Here is a 22,549-nt window from a genome sequence, read left to right as displayed (position 1 = left end):
TTTTATTTCCAATATTCTGGGAGGTGGGTCATAGAGGATCCTGCTGTGATTCATGTCAGAGAGTGTTTTGCCTATGTTCTCCTCTAGAAGTTTTATAGTTTCTGGTCTTACATTTAGATCTTTAATCAATACAGTATACTAACGCATATATATGGCATTTAGAAAGACAGTAACGATATCCCTATATGCAAAACAGAAAAAGAGACATAGATGTACAGAACAGACTTTTGGACTCTGTGGGAGAAGGTGAGGGTGGGATGTTTCGAGAGAACAGCATCGAACCATGTATATTATCTAGGGTGAAACAGATCACCAGCCCAGGCTGGATGCATGAGACAAGTGCTCGGGCCCAGTGCACTGGGAAGACCCAGAGGAATCGGGTGGAGAGGGAAGTGGGAGGGGGATCGGGATGGGGAATACATGTAAATCCATGGCTGATTCATGTCAATGTATGACAAAAAACCACTACAATATTGTAAAGTAATTAGCCTCCAACTAATAAAAATAAATGGAAAAAAAAGAGAACATTTTAAAAATTTTCTAAGGGTTGTAAAATCATAGAAAAATATGCAGCAGTGCCTTTACATGGCCATCAGTCTAAAGTATTTACTCACTGGCCCTTTCAGAAAAGTTTGCTGACTTTTATTATACATAATTGACTTCAGCCCTCAGAGCTAATATTTCAGTTATGACTAAAGTATAATTTGTGTTCTCTGGAATAACGTGGAAATCTAATAACCATTTAGAAACCTCCTATGGAAAATGTGAGAATATGATGGCTCAAGAAAATCTGGAATACCCAAATCCAGCAATGGCAAACCATCCAATGATGAGCATTCAGCTTCATGAACATGTTACCTCAACTGGTCAAGAGATTCCTGATGTGTGGCCTTCTTTTTATAGGAGAGGAAATTTCAGGGTTCACGGACAATTCCTGTTCTTAGAAAAGACTCCTATTTTGCCCCATAAGTGAACTATTTGTTTAGTCCTTGTTTTTTCCTTTATGTTTTTCTGTGTTGTCCCGCTTAGGGTTTAAAACAAAAACAAAGTACATTCCAGTAAGGATGACAGTGAATAATCCAAGGTAGAATTTGTGGGCACAGTCATTTTCTCCTAAGGCTGGCTACAGATTGCCCATGAGACTCTCATTTATGGTATTTTCCAGTATAATGTTTACTTCAAGTTCAATGGAAGAAATCTTAGTAAGTGAAAGAACAAGGACAAAGTTTCTTTTGAATCATATGTGGGTGACAAAGAACAAGTATTCAAGGGAACTAAAGAAGTGTCCTGTTACATCTTCAGTTCTCACAAATGGACCATCCACTAATGGAGTGAGAAAGAATTACTTGAATATTTTATTTCTTAGTGTTTGCCTGTGGGCACTAATTTTCTTATTTGATATTTATTATTTATAGTTATTAAATTTATTATTTATTTGTTATACTCTTAAGGAATATGAGGTAAACCTAGTTATATAAAGCGAAAGGAAACATAATAATTAAGATGGACTCTAGGCAGGGTGAATATAGGCCTCCATTTGCTCAGGGCCATTCTGTTTACAACTTTGGTCCTGGCATAATCAAAGTACTTCTTTTTATTCTTGAAAACTTTGTAGGTTTGGACACAAAATTATATGGTCAACCTGTTTATAGACCTATTCTGGTATTCCTCCTAGACTTTGTGGAAATTAAGTATAGGATTCAGAGTTATAAACTATTCTCTTCTGGAGCAGTGACCAATGTCACTAGTGAGAGCACTACTAATTAAATGAAAAATTGGGTTTCATAAGCTTTTGCAACTCCTAGTGCTGTACGTATCTAGATTTAGCCAGTAAATAATAAAGAAAATTCATATGTTGAGGCAAAATATCCTATAGAAATCTGACACAGGAGATGTACCACAGTGATAGTTCATGGGAACTTGAGTGGTTGATTGAGAGCAGATCAGGGGCAGACTAAATTCCTGGCACCCTTAAATACTTTCTCCACTGACATTACCCACTACACACATTCTGATGATTGTATCAGGAAAAAGAAATCAGATGCTGCCAGAGCCTAGGTCATGGAAATGGAAAAACAGCCCCTAAACAAAAGACAGTACATTATAATCTTGCCAACAGAAGTCTGCCTACACCATCTCACAACTGTTTCAACAATGTCCTAAAAATAAAAAAGGCAGCTTGTTCTTTGCATATTCTTTTTTGAATGTTTTTTAGTGTGTGTGTTTTTTTAAGGGGACATGTGAGTTAAAGAATTTTTTAAAATTATTTACTTCTTTTCCTTTTTGGACGTGCTGGGTCGTTACTGCGGCATGTGTGCTCTCTGTGGCTGTGGTGTGTGGCCTTCTTGCGGCGGTGACTCCTCTTGTGGCGGAGAACAGGCCCCAGGCTCGTGGGCGTCAGCAGCCACAGCACGCAGGAAGGCAGTTGCGGCTGGTGGGCTGTCCTGCGTGCAGGCGTCGGGACTTGCGTCGTGTGAGCTCGCTGTTCCGCAGCACGTGGAATCTGCCCAGACCAGGGACTGAACTTGTGTCCCCCACACTGGGAGGCGGATTCTCACCCACTGTACCACTCTGCATATTCTTTTCAAAGACTTCTTCCTCAAAAGCATTCAATCACTGCTTAAATTTTTTTTTTTTTGGTTGAACTTACATTGTTATTCTAGATGAAAGAGTTCCAACTGGCTTTAATTTTTTAAATTGATCATCTTCATTGATGAGTCCTTGTAAGAATTTTTAAAGTGCACACACAAAAATACAAACAAAATGTGCTCTTCAACAAAATATACTCTTGACAGTCACCAGTGAATTACACTAACAGAACTTGAATGCAATCTTTAAAATCTGACCTCGTTAGTTTGGATTCATTAAGTGAGAATTGTGAAAAAGACAGTACTTTCTTCAAGCTAAGCTTAGATATACTTCAAAATAACTTTTCTTTACAAAATTTTTAGGGTTTTATAACAATGCCATATTTTGTTTGGGATGACTCAGAACTAAAGACTCAAGAAACTAAAAATCTTCTCAAAACATTCTCAGCTTCTAAGTATAGCAATGGTTTGTTGTAGGCCTTTTGTTAGGATATTATATACTGAAGGCTTTCATACATATTAAATTAACTTTCCTCAGGTTACTAACCACAAGCCTATACTGTATATGAGATATTCAATAATTTATATATTTTTTCCCGTGTCAATTAAGTGCCCACTTTATACCAGGTACCATTAAGCCTTTCTCCCTAGACCAGAGATCCTCAATCAGAGGCAATTTTGTTCCTCAGGGGACTTTTGGCAGTGCTTACAGACAGACATTTTTAGTTGTAAAGACCGGGACTATGCTACTTGCACCTAATAGTAGAGGCCAGGCTGCTAAACACTTTACAATGCACAAAAAAGCCCCTCATAGTCAGGAATTACCCAACCAAATTGTCACTGGTGCTGCTGTTAATAAATCTTAACTCTAGATATTTATAATTTGTGTTACTAAAAACACTGGCAATAGTAGCTGTTGCTAAAACTCATTTAGGTATTTCCATAGCTAGAAAACCCATAGTTATGTATGGAGGGAGAAAGGCAGAAAAAGATAGTCTTTTTATATTTGACAGATAGTTTAAGTGTATTTTTCTAAACTGGGGATTGATTCCTAGGAACAATATAAAATGTTATTTCCCTAATGCTATTTGATAAGAAGTTAATATTTCCAGAGTAAAAAATCATTACCTTTTTAACTGCCATAATATATCCTTCTTCTTGAAACATTTTGAAAAATTCACACATGAATGTCTCTTTGAAACTTGACTAAAAAAAAACACACACACACACACAGAACTTATATATGTTAAGTAGAGAACTAAGAATACAGAATATAACGGGCTGTATTTTTAAGTTTAGGATTAGGGCCTAAAGGGGTTCAATCATATATTTCAAGAGAGTTATGGGGTTTGGAGCTGAAGATTTCTCTCAAGAGCTGCCGGATGATTATGGCACAAAAAGATAAAGACAAGACTCTTACATCTGTTAACTAGATTCTTCACCCCATCTTAGACACATTAGTTTAAACGAAACTGTCTTCTTTAACAGGTGACTAAGACAAGATGTTTTTTAAAAGACAACTATCCCATCTCTCTCTCCATGTACATATAGTTTTTTGATTTTGCTTTGTTTTTAATTTGGAAGGGAGTGAGCAGTGAGGGAGCAGGGATCATAGGGTTTAACAACATTTAGAAGTGTGAACACAAAGCAATACAAAGTAACACTCACCTTGCTTTTGGACAGACTCCCCCAGCTTCCCAAAGTCTGAATAGTTTTTGAGATGAGAGTTAATGTTCTGATTGTCTGTGGATCCTAAAGAACACAGAAAAGACACAAAAAGTCTTGTTAGGTTTTCAAGGAATAGAATTTGTGTGAAAAGTAGAACAGAGTGAATGGGCTACATTGCTCTAAAACAGTGACTCAAAAATGTTCATTCAAACCAGTTAAAACATAGCAAAAAATGGGCACAACTCACTGGACTAAGGAATTAAAAGACTAAAGAAGCCATATGTAATTGACAATCCCTCCTGAAGTAAATATATCTAATGACATGTTACTTTTGAAAATCGTAATTTAATCAATATTATTTTTTAGGGAGGGGTACAGTATGGTTTTTCCAGTGGTCATGTATGGATGTGAGAGCTGGACTGTGAAGCAAGCTGAGCACCGAAAAACTGATGCTTATGAACTGTGGTGTTGGAGAAGACTCTTGAGAGTCCCTTGGACTGCAAGGAGATCCAGCCAGTCCATCCTAAAGGAGATCAGTCCTGAGTGTTCATTGGAAGGAATGATGCTAAAGCTTAAACTCCAATATTTTGGCCACCTCATGTGAAGAGTTGACTCATTGGAAAAGACCCTGATGCTGGGAGGGATTGGGGGCAGGAAGAGAAAGGGACGACAGAGGATGAGATGGTTGGATGGCATCACTGACTCGAAGGACATAAGTTTGAGTAAACTCTGGGAGTTGGTGATAGACAGGGAGGCCTGGCATGCTGCGATTCATGGGGTTGCAGAGTCGGACACAACTGAGCGACTGACCTGAACTGAACTGTATGGTAGATGGGACTACCTAAAAAAATTGTATTTACTTTTGGAATGTCAATGGCATCTACTTCTTTCTACTTTATGACTTAAAATGGTAGTTTCCAAATTTTTTGTACTCAACCCACTTGTAAGCATATTCAATAATCTTATGGCTTCTGCAATCAATTGTTTTCACCACGGAAGCGAAGACCTAACTTCAGCTTAGGAAATGAGAAATCATTCAGTTCATGTAGGGTTTTAGCAGAAAGTAACTATTTGAGTCTACAATCCAAGGTGTTTTCCAGGGTTGTCTATAGAAAGAAGTAAATATAAATAAAACTGACCAAATAGTGTTCTCTAACAAATCTTTGCTGCTTTTTTTTTTAATTGAGGTATAATTTACATACTGTGAAATGAACAAATTTTAAATGTATATAGTCTGATGAGTTTTCTTTCACCCATCCATATATTTTGTATAACTAATTCATCTATCACTATATAAAACATCTTTTCTGTCTGGAGATTCAGATAAACAATATCTGCCATCAAGACATATTCAAGAAAATTTAGATACAGAAATGCTTTAGTAAACTAAAGTGGTTGATATTCCTTAATATTTTAGTATCATCACACTGAAAATAGACAGTGACTGTGAAGCGAAGAGATGGCTAAGGACGTAAGGCATTTCTGAAAAAGAAGAAATACCTGAGATATGACAGTTATGAAACACTTATGAAACAGTTACACACCTTAATTATGGTTATTCAGAAAAGGTTTTAGCTACAACATCCAGGATTCCATTATATCTATAAAAGGTCCCTCCAATTCTCTGCTTTTGAAGAATATATAATTCTCAACAATCTGCTAACAAGCTGAATTTGAAGTGAATTTCATCAAGACTTCCTGCTCAAGTTTGGGTAAAACTGCATTCATCTACTTATTCCTTAATCTTTTTCAATTGGATTTTCTTCTTTTCTCCTCTACTAAAATTGACTTCTCAAAATTCAAAGAACTTCTAAATGGCAGTTCTCCTCTTCAATCACTCTGTAACTTTCATTACTGATCCTGACAATGTCATCACTCTCAGGTCACCAGGATTATTCCTTGCTCTCATTTTCTATAGTATGAACTGTCTGTACTGCTCACCTGGTACTAATCAGGTGCTAGATTTATGTTTGCAGTTTTAGACTGTGTCTTAGGTGTTTGCCTTATTTCCCCAATTAGAAGGAAAGGTTCATTTAAAAACAAACAATAAAGTTATATGATAGTATGAAGCAGTCCTTCAGGCATACTGATTGGAAAGGTGACCTAAAATACAGAGTCTGTGATTAGAAGGATTTTACTGCAACCCATCTGTTACAGGGATGTGCAAATTCAAGCCTGAATACAAGGCAAGGTCACAAGTTCAGAAGTAGGAGTTCTGTTTATGTCCAGAATGATATCACGCTTTCGCTGCTCCAGAGCTCTGTACAGCTTCAGTAACAGAGCCACAGAAAAGACAACCCTATGACGAACGGACACTGGTCCACTGCAGCTACTCACAGATCATTTGTTCTTTGACAAGAAAAGGTATGTTACTACCACAGCAGTGTGGTTTTACTCAATTCTCAAGTTAAATGAGTGGCCAATGTGTAGTTGCGAAGAGGAGAGGTGGCCTTCAGAGCCAAGTTTAACTACAAAACCTATGTGTCTCCCCTACACTGTATTAGCAAGTTTCCTTAGCGGAAAGTGTGTCTTCCTCATCAATGCCTCTCCAGGGCTGAGCAGAGCATTGAATATACTGCAGGTGTTCACACACATGACTGTTAAGAGGCAGTAAGGAACAGAAGTGAGCTCATAGTCTGGGAGGACTGAGTGGGTCAGAACTCTCATTTAACCCAGTTCAAACTGAGTGAGATCAAATCGTAATATTTTAATTGTATGACCCTAAAGAAGTTCTTGAATTGTGATTTTCTTATCTATAAATGGGGCTTTCCTTGTGACTCAGCTGGTAAAAAATCCACCTGCAATGTGGGAGACCTAGGTTCGATCCCTGGGTTGGGAAGACCCCCCGGAGAAGGGAAAAGCTACTCACTCCAGTGTTCTGGCCTGGAGAATCCCATGGACTGTATAGTCCATGGAGTCGCAAAGAGTCAGACATGACTGAGCAACTTTCACTTTATCTATAAATGAAGATTATAACAGAACCTACCTCATAAGGTTACTGGGAGAACTAAGTTAGAACATGTAAAGTACTTAGATCAAGGTGTAGTGCAAAGCAAGCACTAAATAAATATTGGCTTTTATTATTACCACTTGCTACAAAAATCAGCAAAAAAACAATTAGATAAGATTATAAAATGTTTGGAATATAAAAGGTTATAGACTTAGCAAAAAATATACTGTATGAGAAGGAAAAAGAAACAGCAAAAATAAGGAGTTTTAAATGTTAAGGATGGGGAACCTGGCGTGCTGCAATCCATGGGTCTGCAAAGAGTTGGACACGACTTAGCGACTAAACAACAGCAAAATGTTAAGAAACATGTCAATCTACATAGTGTAGATTCAGATTTAAGTAAATATGACTTTAGAACAAAAAGATTATATGCCTTAAGTTTTAAATCTCATACATTTATAATATCTCAGGTGAATAAAAAGTAAATATGGAGACACCAAATTACATTCCAATGAAAGTTTCTACACCTTTCAGAAATGAGCCTCCTCAAATGTCTGTGAGATTTAAAGATAGCTGCAAGATTAAACCTACAACTAATGAAAGAAAAAAAAAAGACAACCCTGTTGTAAAGAAATTTACAAATGTACACAACAGCAGAGGGAAAAGATGATGAACTCTCTTCCTACCCATCACCAAGCTGCAACTAGTACAAACATTTTATTACTCACTTGTAAGTATCTTTTAACAACAAAAATAATGGGACTTTCAGCCTTTTCTGAAAGAATGAAATGGCTAAGGAAAATAACCAGTTAAATTTAAGTACTGGTTATAAGAAAACACAGTCAAGTGCAACTGGCCTGTTATTTGTCTTTTCTTATTTTAATAAAAATAAACAAAAATGGAACAAAGCTTTGAAAAGAACAACACTTACTGGATGATGAGGTCGCAAATGAAAAGTATGAGGTGACACTACGGCTACAGCAAAGAAACGAAGAAATACAAAGCTGCTCACTGCAGAGTACTGAACATGAGGGTCATCTGCAGGGAAAAATGGCGAAACGTCATGCGCGGAACACTGAGTTACAAGACGAAGGTGACCCGAGTACTGGGAAGAAGCATGTAAACTCAACAGGAGGTAAATACAACCTGGCTCGTAGGAACTGAGTTGATGAAATGACAGTAATGGTTATGACCAAATTAAAGGGAAAAAATCCTATGACTAAAAAAATGAAACCTGAAAAAAAAATAGTAAGAAATAACAAAGAAAATGAAAGGCAAAGCTGCTAGGTTGTGAGAAATACTTTAATTTGCAAAAATACCTCTTTCCTCATCTGTAAGAAGAGACTCCTGAAATTACAACAACAAAAATAAAAGTAGTATCTAGTATTATCCAGTGGTAATACTGAATCCCCTAAGACTAGGACAGGAGATTGTTTTCAGTTTCAGGATATTGTTTCAGTTCTCCCTCAGAAATCTTGGTAATATCAAAGGTTGTGTAACAAAAACAATTAGAAATCTTTACTTGTAAAAATCTGCCAATATGACCTATAAAAATGCAGATGAGCTGAAGACAACTTGTGGCTTTGATCACTCAGCTACAGCTTTCCTTTCAGACTGGAGTCAACACTTAACAATCAATCAGATGGCAGAGAAGCAGGTGGTGAGGGAAACAATGTCTGCATTTAGCTTGAGTAACTCTTCTGAGCAACTCAGCGCGCAGCCACCAAGTCATTTACTGTGTAGTTCTTTATAAAATAATATACTAATATACTTTATGGGCTTCCCTGGTGGCTCATTGGTAAAGAATTCACTTGCAATGCAGGAGACCTGGGTTTGATCCCTGGGTTGGGAAGATATCCCCTGGAGGAGGGCATGGCAACCCACTCCAGTATTCATGCCAGGAGAATCCCCAAGGACAGAGGAGCCTGGTGGGCTGCAGTCCATGGGGTCACAAAGAGTTGGACATGACTGAGCGACTAAGTACAATATACTTTATAGTAATATAATAACATTTGCTTCCGTGACTGCTTCCTCCTCGCTCCCCACCCATCTTTCCAGGATAGTTAAGTACAAATGAGAAAATAATGCAAATACTTTATGAGAACAAAATTATCACTACTGGGGTCTACAGAGAATATGAAGACACGTTACTATTTCAGGCCAACAAAGAGACAGTTAAGGAAATAAATTTACATTTATTAAAAAAATCATAAAATGTATTTTAGATTATCCATATAAACAAGAATTAAACAGCTCATGCACATTGAAGGTTAAAATCCCTGGGTAGACTACAGTGATTAGTAACACACTGGAGTGGGTTGGGCCCAGGTTTGAGACCCAGAATGACTGCCGGCCATGTCACAGGCCATTTGGCGAATCACTTGACTTCCCTAAACCTACATTTCACTAACTGATGAAGGAGAACACACCTGCCTCATGTGGTGGTGTGCAGGTGAGAGAGAGGAGCTAATTCAGGCTAGCTCTGTCCTGCTCACTAAGCCCTCAATAAGGTTATTATGGTTTAAAACTCACTATTTAAAAATAAAATCTCAGCACTTCACCCTTCTATATTTTAATGTCTCTGTCCCCCTCGCCCCTGATATTTGTTACAAAGTCTGGGTTTAGTATGCTTATTTCAAGTCAACTGTTTACAGCCTCACTGTAATTAGCAAAGACATCTAGGGCTGAATTTATCTACCTGTTAGGTAAAGAATTCAGGCTCACTTTAGCTTTAGATAATTTAGTGGAGGGGCAGAATAACTGCAAATACCTGTGTGCACATGCACACTTGAAAAATATGATAAAGTAGTAAAATCTCTTCAGATGGTTACAGAAATAAACTTACAGTTTCACATAGCTGGGTAAGACTGATAATTTAAGTCTTATCTGCCTTATCTCCTTTACCCTCCCCCCATTACAAGCAGATCAGGAAAGAGCCATAGTAAATAACTTTATTTACTTATCAGAGATGCATATAAACAGAATAATTCCAAGTACTGACAACCAGAGGTAGCAACTATTAATTTTATGAAATGATTCTAAGCAAAGCTTGGACACAGCTGCTCTTGCAAAATTAAAGCAGGCCAGTTATTGATATATGTACCTCAAAATTCTAGGTATATTGCAACAGAGATGTTTCTAATGTCTAAAGTCATTTCTGTAAAACCCCTCACCAATGAAACCTTAGCATTCTCAAACTGTCAAATCTAATCAGTTGTATGGAACTAAAAATTCTCACTATTTTGAATGCATGCAAGTGGAAAATACAGCTGGCACAAATGACAAAGGTGTTTTTATTTACCATATTTAATAGTCTTACAAGCACCCAGTATAAATGTTTACTTATATAATATGTAGTTTGAAATCTCTGCCTTTCTTAAAAACAGTGGTGATTTTGACTGGCATGTAAAAAAGTTGCCATTAAATCATACATTTCATTAATAAGCTAGAACTATTTTTAATAACCAAAAAGACTGTACTTAAAACCTTAAACCTTTTACATAAACCAAATACCATAAGTCTACAGAAAATCATACAGTAAAAGGAAGGGCATATTTTAGTAAAACAAGGCACTTACTAGGAAATCTTTGAGTAGCCATTTGCCTTAGAGAATAGAAGATATCACACATTACAGTGGGGCAGCTCATACTTGATTTGACAATTGTACTGAACAACTTGTCTACATAGTAGCGCAGATTCTCCTGCAGGGTTTAAAAAGGTGAAAATTAAGATTTTGACTTTTACACATCTTCAATACCCTTTATGGAAAAAAATGCAGTGAAAATGAGATATACTAGTCTATTTAGTATTCTAAAGCTTTGCTTCCCTTCTCTAAATTCATTCAGTGAAAAGACAACTTGCATCCTGACCTCATTTAATAACTTAGACTAGTTAGATACAAGAGGTGAACGTATAGAAGAAAATTCACAGGAAGCAACAGAGAATAAAACGATACAAACAGAAATCAGGGAAATAGCATTCTAAAGACTAGACAGAGGGAATGCTGCTAATAGTATGGGTATCATGTAAGTAAAAGCACTGCTTCCCTCCAAATAGCATTACTACAACACAAGTGAGAGATAGATACACCATTAAGACCAATTTTAACACAGTTATAAAGATAGCAAAGGCTTACCTTATTATTTTCTACATTATCTCCCTCTTTCAATTTAATAGGATCAATTTCACAGGATTTTGAGGATTCACATATCTGGAAAATAGTTAAATTTTCATTTAATGCTCTTTTCTAATTAATTTGGAAAAATAAAAAATTCAGAGTGGCCAAAAAGTTTTTTTGGGTTTTCAATTAACAGCATAAGGAAACTTTCTGGCAAACCCAATAACTATTATTTTTCTGATCATACAAATTAATTATAAAAATTTAAACTGTAATCAAGTTTAAAACCCTCTTCCAGAGATAATATATACACCTAAAGAACTATATCAAAAAAACTTGCACATATTTGAAACTCTAGCGACAATAAATCCTGTAAGGAATAAATAATTATGTAGAGTACATTATAAGGTGCATTCAACTAAAAACACATTAAAGGAAAAGGATGTCATTTATTTGACTTCAGTGTTCAGCCTTAGGTTCTCAGTAATGTACGAATGGGTATGTCATTCATACCACCAGGTCACCTGATGGAAGAGACACTGTAATAATGACAAGATATCATTATCTGAGGTGTATTCTGTACCTCATCTAGAATAGGTTTTAATGTTACTTTCAGGTAGTGCCCTCCCACTATTTTCATCATCTCATCCAGGCATCGGGTAGCCAAGGAGTTTCCTCTAAAAATTGTGTTTGCATCTCTGAAATACAAACAGAAATAAGGTAAAACCAAGTGCAATAAACAAAGGCTGTAAAATCAATAACAAGGTATTTGACTTTGATCATGTATACAATTTTGGTAATTTTTACCAACCATTTAAAAGTTTGCTACTCTAAGGATTTTCACACCTAGGAAAATCCCTTAACAAAAATACAAAAAAACAAGCTAACAAGAAAAGCAACCTGTATTTGAACTACAAAAGTAGGGTGTGTCTCTAAAACAAGTGTTAGACTTGATAGGAACGGGAAGCCATCTGATTGCTTTTACTATCACATGTGCATATCAGGGTGATATATATATATATAATAGATAAGGGGAAAAAAACCTTCCATCCTGGTGTTTTATTTGCGACACGTGAACCATTACAATGACAAAGCAAAGATTAGGAACAGGAAATTTTGACACTAAGTGGAAAAAAAAATCATTAATTGTTAACTTTACTGTTGGCAGACACTGCTTGTTAACTTAAAGAACTGCCTTTTATTATTTGCTATGTAGTCCTTTTAGACCTCTCTACAGAAAGGTTGGTCAATATAAAAGAACTGAGATTGTGAAAAATTTTGTTAAATTAAGGCCCAATTTCAGTGGTGCATAATTAACACTTAACAAAAGAAAACTCTTACTGTGTTTCCTTCAAGTCTAATTCTGCCACTGCAGCGGCAAAAGGAACAAGTTTATCATGGTGGAGCAGCAGTCGTACAAGGGGCAAAACAGCATCATTTTTATCTCGACATATTTCACCCAAAATGTAAGCAGCTGAGGCAGATATTGGCTAGAATACAGAAAGATGAAAAACAAGCACAAAATCAGAGAAGCATGATTAAATGTTCAATCACTATCCATTAAAAAGTAATTCAAATATGCTCATTAACTATAATAATTGTATAGAGTAATATTTAATTTTTTAACTTTTTTTAAAAAAACTTTTTATTTTGTATTGGGGTATAGCTGATTAACAAACAATGTTGTGATAGTGACAGGGGAACAGCAAAGGGACTCAGCCATACATATACATGTATCCATTCTCCCTCAAACTCCTCTCCCATCCAGGCTGGCACATAACACTGACCAAAATAATTTTCTAACTTTTTATCAGAGATGAAATTTGGAGCAGATATTGGTATAGAGTACTCTGGTTCAAGTAAAACACACATAAACACACATACACGTAGAGTATGTGCGTGTATACCTAGACACACGTATCAGTTCAGTTCAGTTGCTCAGTTGTGTCCGACTCTGCGACCCCATGGACTGCAGCACACCAGGCCTCCCTGTCTATCACCAACTCCCGGAGTATACCCAAACTCATGTCCATTGAGTCGGTGATGCCATTCAACTATCTCATCCTCTGTGGTCCTGTTCTCCTCCTGCCTTCAATCAACTGAGTCAGTTCTTTGTATCAGGTGGCCAAAGTATTGGAGTTTCAGTCCAATATAGTTCTTCCAATGAACACCCAGGACTGATCTCCTTTAGGATGGACTGGTTGGATCTCCCTGTAGTCCAAGGGACTCTCGAGAGTCTTCTCCAATACCACAGTTCAAAAGCATCGATTCTTTGGTGCTCAGCTTGCTTTATATATAGTCCAACTCTCATATCCACACAAGACTATTGGAAAAACCATAGCTTTGATTAGATGGACCTTTGTTGGCAAAGTAATATCTCTGCTTTTTAATATGCTGTCTAGGTTGGTCATAACTTTCCTTCCAAGGAGCAAGCATCATTTAATATCATGGCTGTAGTCACCATCTGCAGTGATTTTGGAACCCCCAAAAATAAAGTCAGCCACTATTTCCCCATCTATTTGCCATTAAGTGATGGGAACAGATGCCATGATCTTAGTTTTCTTAATGTTGAGCTTTAAGCCAACTTTTTCACTCTCCTCTTTCACTTTCATCAAGAGGCTTTTTAGTTCTTCTTCACTTTCTGCTGGAAGGGTGGTGTCATCTGAATATCTGAGGTTATTGATATTTCTCCCAGCAGTCTTGATTCCAGCTTGTGCTTCTTCCAGCCCAGCGTTTCTCATGATGTACTCTGCATATAAGTTAAATAAGCAGGGTGACAATACACAGCCTTGACATACTCCTTTTCCTACTTGGAACCAGTTTGTTGTTCCATGTCCAGTTTTAACCGTTGCTTCCTGACCTGCATACAGATTTCTCAAGAGGCAGGCCAGGTGGTCTGGTATTCCCATCTCTTAAAGAATTTTCCACAGCTTATTGTGATCCACACAGTCAAAGGCTTTGGCATAGTCAATAAAGCAGAAATAAATGTTTTTCTGGAACTCTCTTTTTTGATGATCCAATGGACATTGTCAATTTGATCTCTGGTTCCTCTGCCTTTTCTAAAACCAGCTTGAACATCTGGAAGTTCATGTTCATGTATTGCTGAAGCCTAGCTTGGAGAATTTTGAGCATTACTTTGCTAGCATGTGAGATGAGTGCAACTGTGTGGTAGTTTGAGCATTGTTTGGCACTGCCTTTCTTAGCGATTGGAATGAAAACTGACCCTTTTCCAGTCCTGCGGCCACTGCTGAGTTTTCCAAATTTGCTGGCATATTGAGTGCAGCACTTTGACAGCATCATCTTTTAGGATTTAAAACAGCTCAACTGGAATTCCATCACCTCCACTAGCTCTGTTCGTAGTGATGCTTTCTAAGGCCCAGTTGACTTCACATTCCAGGATGTCTGGCTCTAGGTGAGTGATCACACCATCGTGATTATCTGGGTCATGAAGATCTTTTTTGTACAGTTCTTCTGTGTATTCTTGCCACCTCTTCTTAGTATCTTCTGCTTCTGTTAGGTCCATACCATTTCTGTCCTTTATTGAGCCCATCTTTGCATGAAATGTTCCCTTGGTATCTCTAATTTTCTTGAGGAGATCTCTAATCCTTCCCATTCTATTGTTTTCCTCTATTTCTTTGCACTGATTGCTGAAGAAGGCTTTCTTATCTCACATATATATAGTTTTAATGAAATTTGATACTCTGAAATCTTTTCTTCATCATTTATAGAATTATTTTAGCCTTTTCATATTGGGCTTCACAGGAGGCTCAGCTGGTAAAGAATCTGCCTGCAATGTGGGAGACCTGGGTTTGTTCCCTGGGTTGGGAAGATCCCCTGGAGAATGGAATGGCTACCCACTCCAGTAATCTGGCCTGGAGAATTCCATGGACCTCCCTATAGTCAAGTCCATGGAGTCACAAAGAGTTGGACACAACTGAGCGACTTTCACTTGACTATTAAGTAACACACAAGATTTTTAAAGTACCTGAACATCTGGTGATTTTAGCAGCAGTGTTTTCAAAGGACCATAGTACTCTGAAGGAAGCACATAGTCTTCTGTATAACATATATTTAATCGAAGGGACCCCAGGTCATCAGTTTTAGATGACTTGTTTCCATTGTCTCTTGGTTGTAGCAAGTACCTAAAGTAAAAATACAATCAATTCTATGCAATGATAATGTGCATCAAAGCAAATGAGATAATTAAACAGCTAAGCTATAAAAAAATTTTTAAAAAGTCAACATTTAATGTTAGGATAATTCATTAAGTAGCAGAGTATTAATTTTCAGAGGCTAAGTAGTGGCTGTGAAGAAAACTAAAAATAGATTTTTATCCAGGAAACAAAAAAAGAATAGATAATACAAAACTCAAGATCTCAAAAGGACTAAGAGTTTGATTAGCCTGCAGGTTAGGAAAAAAATTATAAAAGATTTAAAATCCAATGTATTATCAAAAATAACTTTTTACTAACTAAATTTAAGAAAGATACATTTGGCTAAAATAGATAAGACATACTATAAGAAGATGTAAGTGATCTCCTTTTAAAGTGAATCCTATATTGTAAAAATTTGAACTTATTTTTTAAGAGTAAGTGGTTGGAGGTTTATAAAAAGTTTTTTATATTATTAAAGGATTAGCACTGCAACTATACTGAAAATGATTTCAGCTGCAAAAATCGGATTCTTATGAATTTGTAGGACCAAAACGAGAAATCTAAGTTAATTTTAAAGACTGTCATGGAAATTTAAAAATTATACAAAAGTAAGAAGAGCAGAATACTGGACTTCCATGTACTCATCATCTAACATTACTGATTATCAGTTCAAAGCCACTATTGTTTCAGCCACATCTCTCCTCACTCCTCTCATCCCATTTATACATTACTTTAAAGCAATGTACAGGTGTTTTCTAATTTCATCTATAAATATTTCAGTATATATAACTATATACATTAAAAACTTCTCAAATTTACCATTATCCAGTCAGTATTCAAATTCTCCCAAACTTACTGAACAGTTTTCTATAGTCTATTCAAATCCAAGTTCACAGATTGTAATTGGTTGATGGATTCAATCAATTAAAAAATCAGATAATTTATTTATAGAATTTTCCAGTCTTGGGACTATGTTAACTCTATCTCCATGGTATCATTTAACATATTCTTCTGTCTCGTCTTATTTCCTGTATACTGGAGTATACTGGATACTGGAGTATATCTAGGGGCTTGGTTAGATTGAGATTTGATATTCTGGTAGGAATACATTGATAGTATTGTGTAGCTACACCAGGAGGTACTAATGTCACTGTTTTCTCCTTTTTGTGATATTTGCAATTATTGATGATCACTGCCAAGAGTCACTAATCTGCACAGGTTTCAAAATGATAACTATAATTCTATCATTCCTCCTTCAATCTTTAGCCAGAATGCTTTTTATGAAGAAGTCAGTAGTTCTGATATTTACTTCTGACATCTACCACTTATGTCCTCCCCTAATACACTAACTTGATTAAAAATAGAAGAGAGGAGGTTTTAACAGAATACTAACTTTGAGAAAGATATGATAAAGATAAATGAGAACTGAAGAATTAACCAAGCAACATTTAAAAGATGAAGGAATGATAATATAAGGAGAAGAAATTATATAGAAATGATAGCACTACCCACAAAAAAGGAATTCCTGTCTCAGAAAACCAAGCTTCAGAACTTCTACTCTCTGATTTGAGAAATAATGGTGTAAATAATTTGCTTATGGAAATAACTGGAAATAAGCCTGTTAGCAAAGATGACTCTGAAGTGCCTCTAATGGAATTCTAGGTGGCAAATCCCCAATCATCCTGACATGGGCATCACTTTGGCCAATTTCCCACAGTGTACTATGTATGTGTACATACATACACTACACCGTGTAGTATAGTATGTTCTGTAGCTCTGCAAATTGAGATACCTAGTTCAATCAGCACATCTAGAAGTGAATCCGAATCACAATGATGGAGCAGAGACTAATATATTTAAAATAGGAGACCAATTACTAAATTTATGGAAAGAAATACGGCTGACACTCAAACAACATGGGTTTGAACTACACAATTCCTGGAACCAATCCCCCATGAATACAGAGAGAAGACCGTAAGTAAGACTATACTGCAGTCGAGTGGCAAAGATACCTGTACTTTTTTGTGACTGATATATTTTACTATGGAAATGTTAATTCACAAAAGTAGGGAGAAGAATGATACTATTAGGAAGCAACACCCTCACCATCAACCGCATGCATTTATCACCTGGCTTAACTATTATCACCATTTTCCACAGTGTTTCATCTAAATCTTTCATTTCAACTAATACATTTTTTTAAAATTTTTTTTCATTTATTTTTATTAGTTGGAGGCTAATTACAATACTGTAGTGGTTTCAACTAATACATTTTTTACCTGTTAATATATAGTTTTTTATGTTTGGTCAATACATTTTTTTACCTACTGGCAAGCTATTTGGAAAGCCAAATTATCTATCAGAAGGTGTGTTGTGGTGAGTACAGGGACATAACACAGAGATTTATGGACTCTTGATCTCGCAGCTAAGACAACTCTGCCAAGGAAAGAACAACGCTTCTAGAACAGACTGCTCTTACCCCATGACTAGGCCTGAATGGGCAGCACTCACCCATGTTTGCCTCTTTGGGAGCCTTTTTTACTGTTCTAGATTAACTGCCCCTTCTATTCTAACTCCTGTTTTCCATATATGGTAGAAAAAGATTACTTGTATTACAGTTAAAACCTGGTTCTGCCTCCCAGGGACTGCACTTACCCACCCTAAACAATATCCCCACACTCTAGTCAGGTTTACAGACTCTGTTTTGGTTTGTTCTATAGAAATTATCCTCAGAGTGTATTATTCCCTTATCTCCAAATTACTGGGAGAAGGAATGCCTTATCCCTCTGGTATTCTCATAAAACTACAAAATATCCGCAAAATAGGTCTACAGTCCTAACATGACACATTCTTTGCAGAGGGGTTCAGGCAGTGATATGCCAATTACTGACTTTTATGTATACACTGTTTTAGGGTGCTCAGGAACTCCAGAAGGGTTCTCTCTGGCCACTCTTTTTCAACTTGTCTCCTTGGGTTTCTTTGGCAGGAATGGGAAATTCCTATGGACAAAGTATTTCATCCATATCTACTGGAACAAAATATGGAGTTGCAAAATTGTCCCACCCATTCCTTGAAAAGATCTTTTTTTTTTTTTAATTTTTAATGAGAAGGGATCACTCACTCGATTTTTTTTCAATAATATTAAAAGGGACACTCAAGTATTTGCTGACAACTTAAAACAGACAATATTTTTGAGTGTTAAACATATTCAACAGCATTTAGGTGAAAAGTACTAACTTACTATATAGTACACTGGTTAAGAGCACAAACTTTTGGCGTCAAAAGAATTTGGTCCAAATTCCAGCTCTGCAACCTTGGGCAAATTGCTCAATCTCTCTGTGCTTGTTTCCTTATCTGTTGCATAAGGGGTAAAAATAGTATCTAAATGACTAATCCTTATAAAAACCCTAAGGAGGTTATATAAGCGGAGCACTTAGAACAGTGCTTTGCACACAGTAAATGTGATTTATCGAACATTTATCTACATATAACTGTTACCACTTAAAATATATTAAATAACTAAAGATCAAAAGTTATTTATATAATTATGTAAATGTGATTAGTTGTTTTAAAATATTGTTACAAAAAGCTCAATTTTGACCATCTGAAGGATCCCTTGTGAATTAACCAATCTTGTATGAATTAGAGTTAAAGAGAAAAACCTCAAGATTTGTTACAAGATGAGGGTATCTTGTGTGTCTAAGGTCTAGGGATACCAAAAAACTCAAGTATATTTTTCTTCAGTTTTTAAATGAACTCTCAGTTTGAAAGAATAAGGAACAGGAATTAAAAAGAAGTTATTAACTGAAAAGGGCACTCAGGTGCTCACTTTTTTTTTTTTTTCAATTTATAGTTAGGCATAAAACCAATTCTAATGATCTCAAGAGTCAGCCTCTTAAAAGAAAAAAAAAGTCAGCATTTGAAAGTTTTAACAAGGTCTGTATAATTAAAATTGAGGTATGCAGACAAAGACTACCATTATTTGTGAATAATGCTGCCTAAGCTGGAAAATAACTGTTCAGAGGCAGCTTTTCCAATATTTGAATGTCACTTCTGGTTCCAGAAAGATAATCAGTGTCAATGGATTTTTACCAAAGACAGGTCCCAAAACTAGCAAATGAGAAAACCAATTCATCTTAAGTAAATATTAATCCAGTTTTAAATTTGTATGAAGTGCTTATGTTGGAAAAAACCCTCTGCCATGTGCTTTACTTCTATTTGAATTTTACTTTCAAAATTAAAAAATTGTAACATGAAAAGATCTTTGCATCAATTTTCTTAATATTTATTTTGGATCATCTAGGAGGAAATTATTGTACCAATGTGTACAATCACACAAAGGTTTTGCACATATTAAGTTCTCTGACACCAGGTTACTGGTAAAATAAGACAGAACTATATTAGCACTAAGGTTCTCTTCATTTATACCATTCCAAACCAGTGGAATACTGGTACCAAAGGAAAAAAAAAAGATGCAAAAATTCTGTATGTATTGATGCAGAATAATGGTGATGACAGCAGCAATAACTATAATGATGAGTGTGAGAGATACCCATGGTCACAGCACTTATTTTATGTGAAACCAATTCATCCTCTAATGTTGGGAGGCAGGTATTAAGTGTACCATCCCCATTCCATAGCCAAAGAAAATAAAGGCATTCAGGTGGAACACCTGGTGTCTGGGATTACCCAGGTAGTTAATGACAGAGATGGGATTTGAACCACCGTAGTCTGGTTCTAGAGTCCATACTCTTAACCACTATAAGAAGTCAACAAACACTTAATGAAGTTCTACTAAATTGCTAAGTGAAAAAAAGGTATAGAACATGATACAACATGTGTTCATTCATGTAAAGAAGAGGAAAGATGGACATATCCATATTTGCCTATATTTACAGAAAATATTTCCAGGAACTCAAAACAGGGTTGCCTCAGAAGAGGTTAGCTGTGGGACAAGGGCAGGAGATAAGACCTTTATCTTCTGAACTGTGAACCATGTGAATGAGTTCTGTTATTTACATATGTGAAAGTTAAAACTAGCTAATAGCGACACTAACGAGCTAATCCTAACACTTTAACAGAAGTTTCAGAATAAAGAATACGCACCATCACTTAGGAACTGACTAGTTAACAAAGGAAATGGAAAATAACTGAATCATGTCACAATTTGAGAACAAAATTGGAACCACAAGAGATCAGTTTTCAGGGGATATCCCTGGTGGTCCAGTGGCTAAGACTCCATGTTCCCAATGCAGGAGGCCTGGGTTCCATACCTGGTCAGGGAACTAGAACCCACATGTCACAACCAAGATCCAGCACAGCCAAATACATAAAAATAATTAAAAAAATTTTTTTTAATCAGTTTTCAGGAAAAGACTCTAATAGTAAATGCTAAATCGAAATAATGTGGAAAGGGAAAGCAAACAAATACTTCTCAAACAACAGAATTCTATTACTGGTTAATTATTCTCTTTCCTACTATTAAGATTAGAAAAAATATGCTTGAAATCCCAAAGGTAAAGCTTTTCTTGAGTTTTCATTTAGTTAACTAACAACCCCACAAGGGGACGCTGCAGTTCTACAACTGACAAAGGAGAATGTGTTTTCATTTGACTTAAAAGGAAATTGCATTCACATTTTTCTATTTCCTCACGTATAGGGAAGTGTAAATGAATGAGCAGGATGTTTCTATTTCATGCTGTATAAATTTTAACACATACTTCTGGCAGGTTACCTTTAACATATTACTGGCAAAAAATAAATCTATAGGAATAAAATTAATTTGTTAGTGCTCATACATCCTGACTTGGTAGTTCGACAAACTGTTGCCAAATTTGGAGGGCCTGTTTGGAGAATCTTATTTAAAATACAGGCTATAATGGCACATTTCAAGTTCACTTGGAGGGGCCTTGGGAGGCACAACAATTTACATGTTATTTTGTACCAAGCAGCATGCTATGGACTTCCCCGGTGGCTCAGTGGTTAAGTCTGCAACGCAGGAGCCATAGAATCCCTAGGTCAGGAGATCCCCTGGAGGAGGGCATGGCAACCCACTCTAGTATTTTTGCCTGGAGAATCCCATGGACAGAGGAGCCTGGTGGGCTACAGTCCATAGAGTTGCACAGAGTCGGACACGAATGAAGCAACTTGTCACGCATGCACGCATGGTGTTATCACTTTAAAGACAATGAACTGAGTTCAGAAATTTTCATTTAAAAAATGTTTGCTGACTTTATGTAAGGTGGAAGAAGTCTGGCAGGAGGGAATGACAAGCCTCAAATGTTAATCAAAAAAATGACCAAGTCCCCCCTACCCTCCCATGGACACATTTTGGAGAAGGAAATGGCAACCCACTCCAGTGTTCTTGCCTGGAGAATCCCAGGGATGGGGTCGCACAGAGTCAGACACGACTGAAGTGACTTAGCAGCAGCAGCAGCATGGACACATTTTGGAAGTTACAGCATATAAAACGCCATCATAAAGGCTAATCTTAGATCCGCATTAGCAAGAGGTAAAAATTTTGAGACTACACAGACCAAAGTGAAGAATGCCTGATGGCACTCAGGAGAGGCAGGATCCTGCAGACAAATGAGACAGTAAAAAACATCGGAACACTTGGTTTCAAGTCCTCTTCCAGGCAACTGAAACTGAGCACTAAAAAGGGGCCTTACAAGGCAAATGAGAAAGGCATGTTGTTTTATACTCAGTTGAAACCCAAGTTTAGCATGAGGGCTACTGGGCAATCTACTGGAGGGGACAGGACATATGTGCTTTTACGTGCTGTAGACAGGAAAACAACCAATAGTTTCACACTGATTTTGCCAAGGAAACTAACATCAGTTTAATGTCTGAACATTAACGTGAATTTAATGTCATTATAAGAAGTCAAGAAAAAGTTTAATATTGTAGCCAATACTGAGCCACCAGAACCTCTGAAAAGTTCATTAACTGAATCAGCTCAACATCTAGATCCCAGACATTAAGATAATAACACCAGAGTCATTCACAGTACATTTCAGTAGGGTTTGGGGAAGAAAAATTACTGGTGAGATTTCATAACAGCTGAATCTCT

The 22,549-nt window shown here is 36.5% G+C and overlaps 1 protein-coding gene across 3 annotated transcripts in view; it reads right to left on the bottom strand.

Annotated features, from left to right (window-relative positions):
* Positions 1–22,549, bottom strand: part of RASA2 (RAS p21 protein activator 2) — a 119,963-nt gene that overhangs the window by 20,477 nt on the left and 76,937 nt on the right. For all 3 annotated transcript variants that reach the window (XM_043874240.1, XM_043874238.1, XM_043874239.1), the window contains exons 10-17: positions 15,309–15,465; positions 12,665–12,813; positions 11,907–12,021; positions 11,342–11,416; positions 10,784–10,907; positions 8,138–8,244; positions 4,257–4,340; positions 3,717–3,794 (exon numbers count right to left, since the gene is read on the bottom strand). In XM_043874240.1, coding sequence (XP_043730175.1) covers positions 3,717–3,794; positions 4,257–4,340; positions 8,138–8,244; positions 10,784–10,907; positions 11,342–11,416; positions 11,907–12,021; positions 12,665–12,813; positions 15,309–15,465 — 889 coding nt within the window. The remainder of the gene's footprint in view (positions 1–3,716; positions 3,795–4,256; positions 4,341–8,137; positions 8,245–10,783; positions 10,908–11,341; positions 11,417–11,906; positions 12,022–12,664; positions 12,814–15,308; positions 15,466–22,549) is intronic.

Source organism: Cervus elaphus, chromosome 19, assembly GCF_910594005.1.
Source record: "Cervus elaphus chromosome 19, mCerEla1.1, whole genome shotgun sequence".
Taxonomy (NCBI): domain Eukaryota; kingdom Metazoa; phylum Chordata; class Mammalia; order Artiodactyla; family Cervidae; genus Cervus; species Cervus elaphus.
The sequence above is the reverse complement of the archived record's forward strand: the minus strand, read 5'-3'. Positions and strand labels throughout refer to the sequence as shown.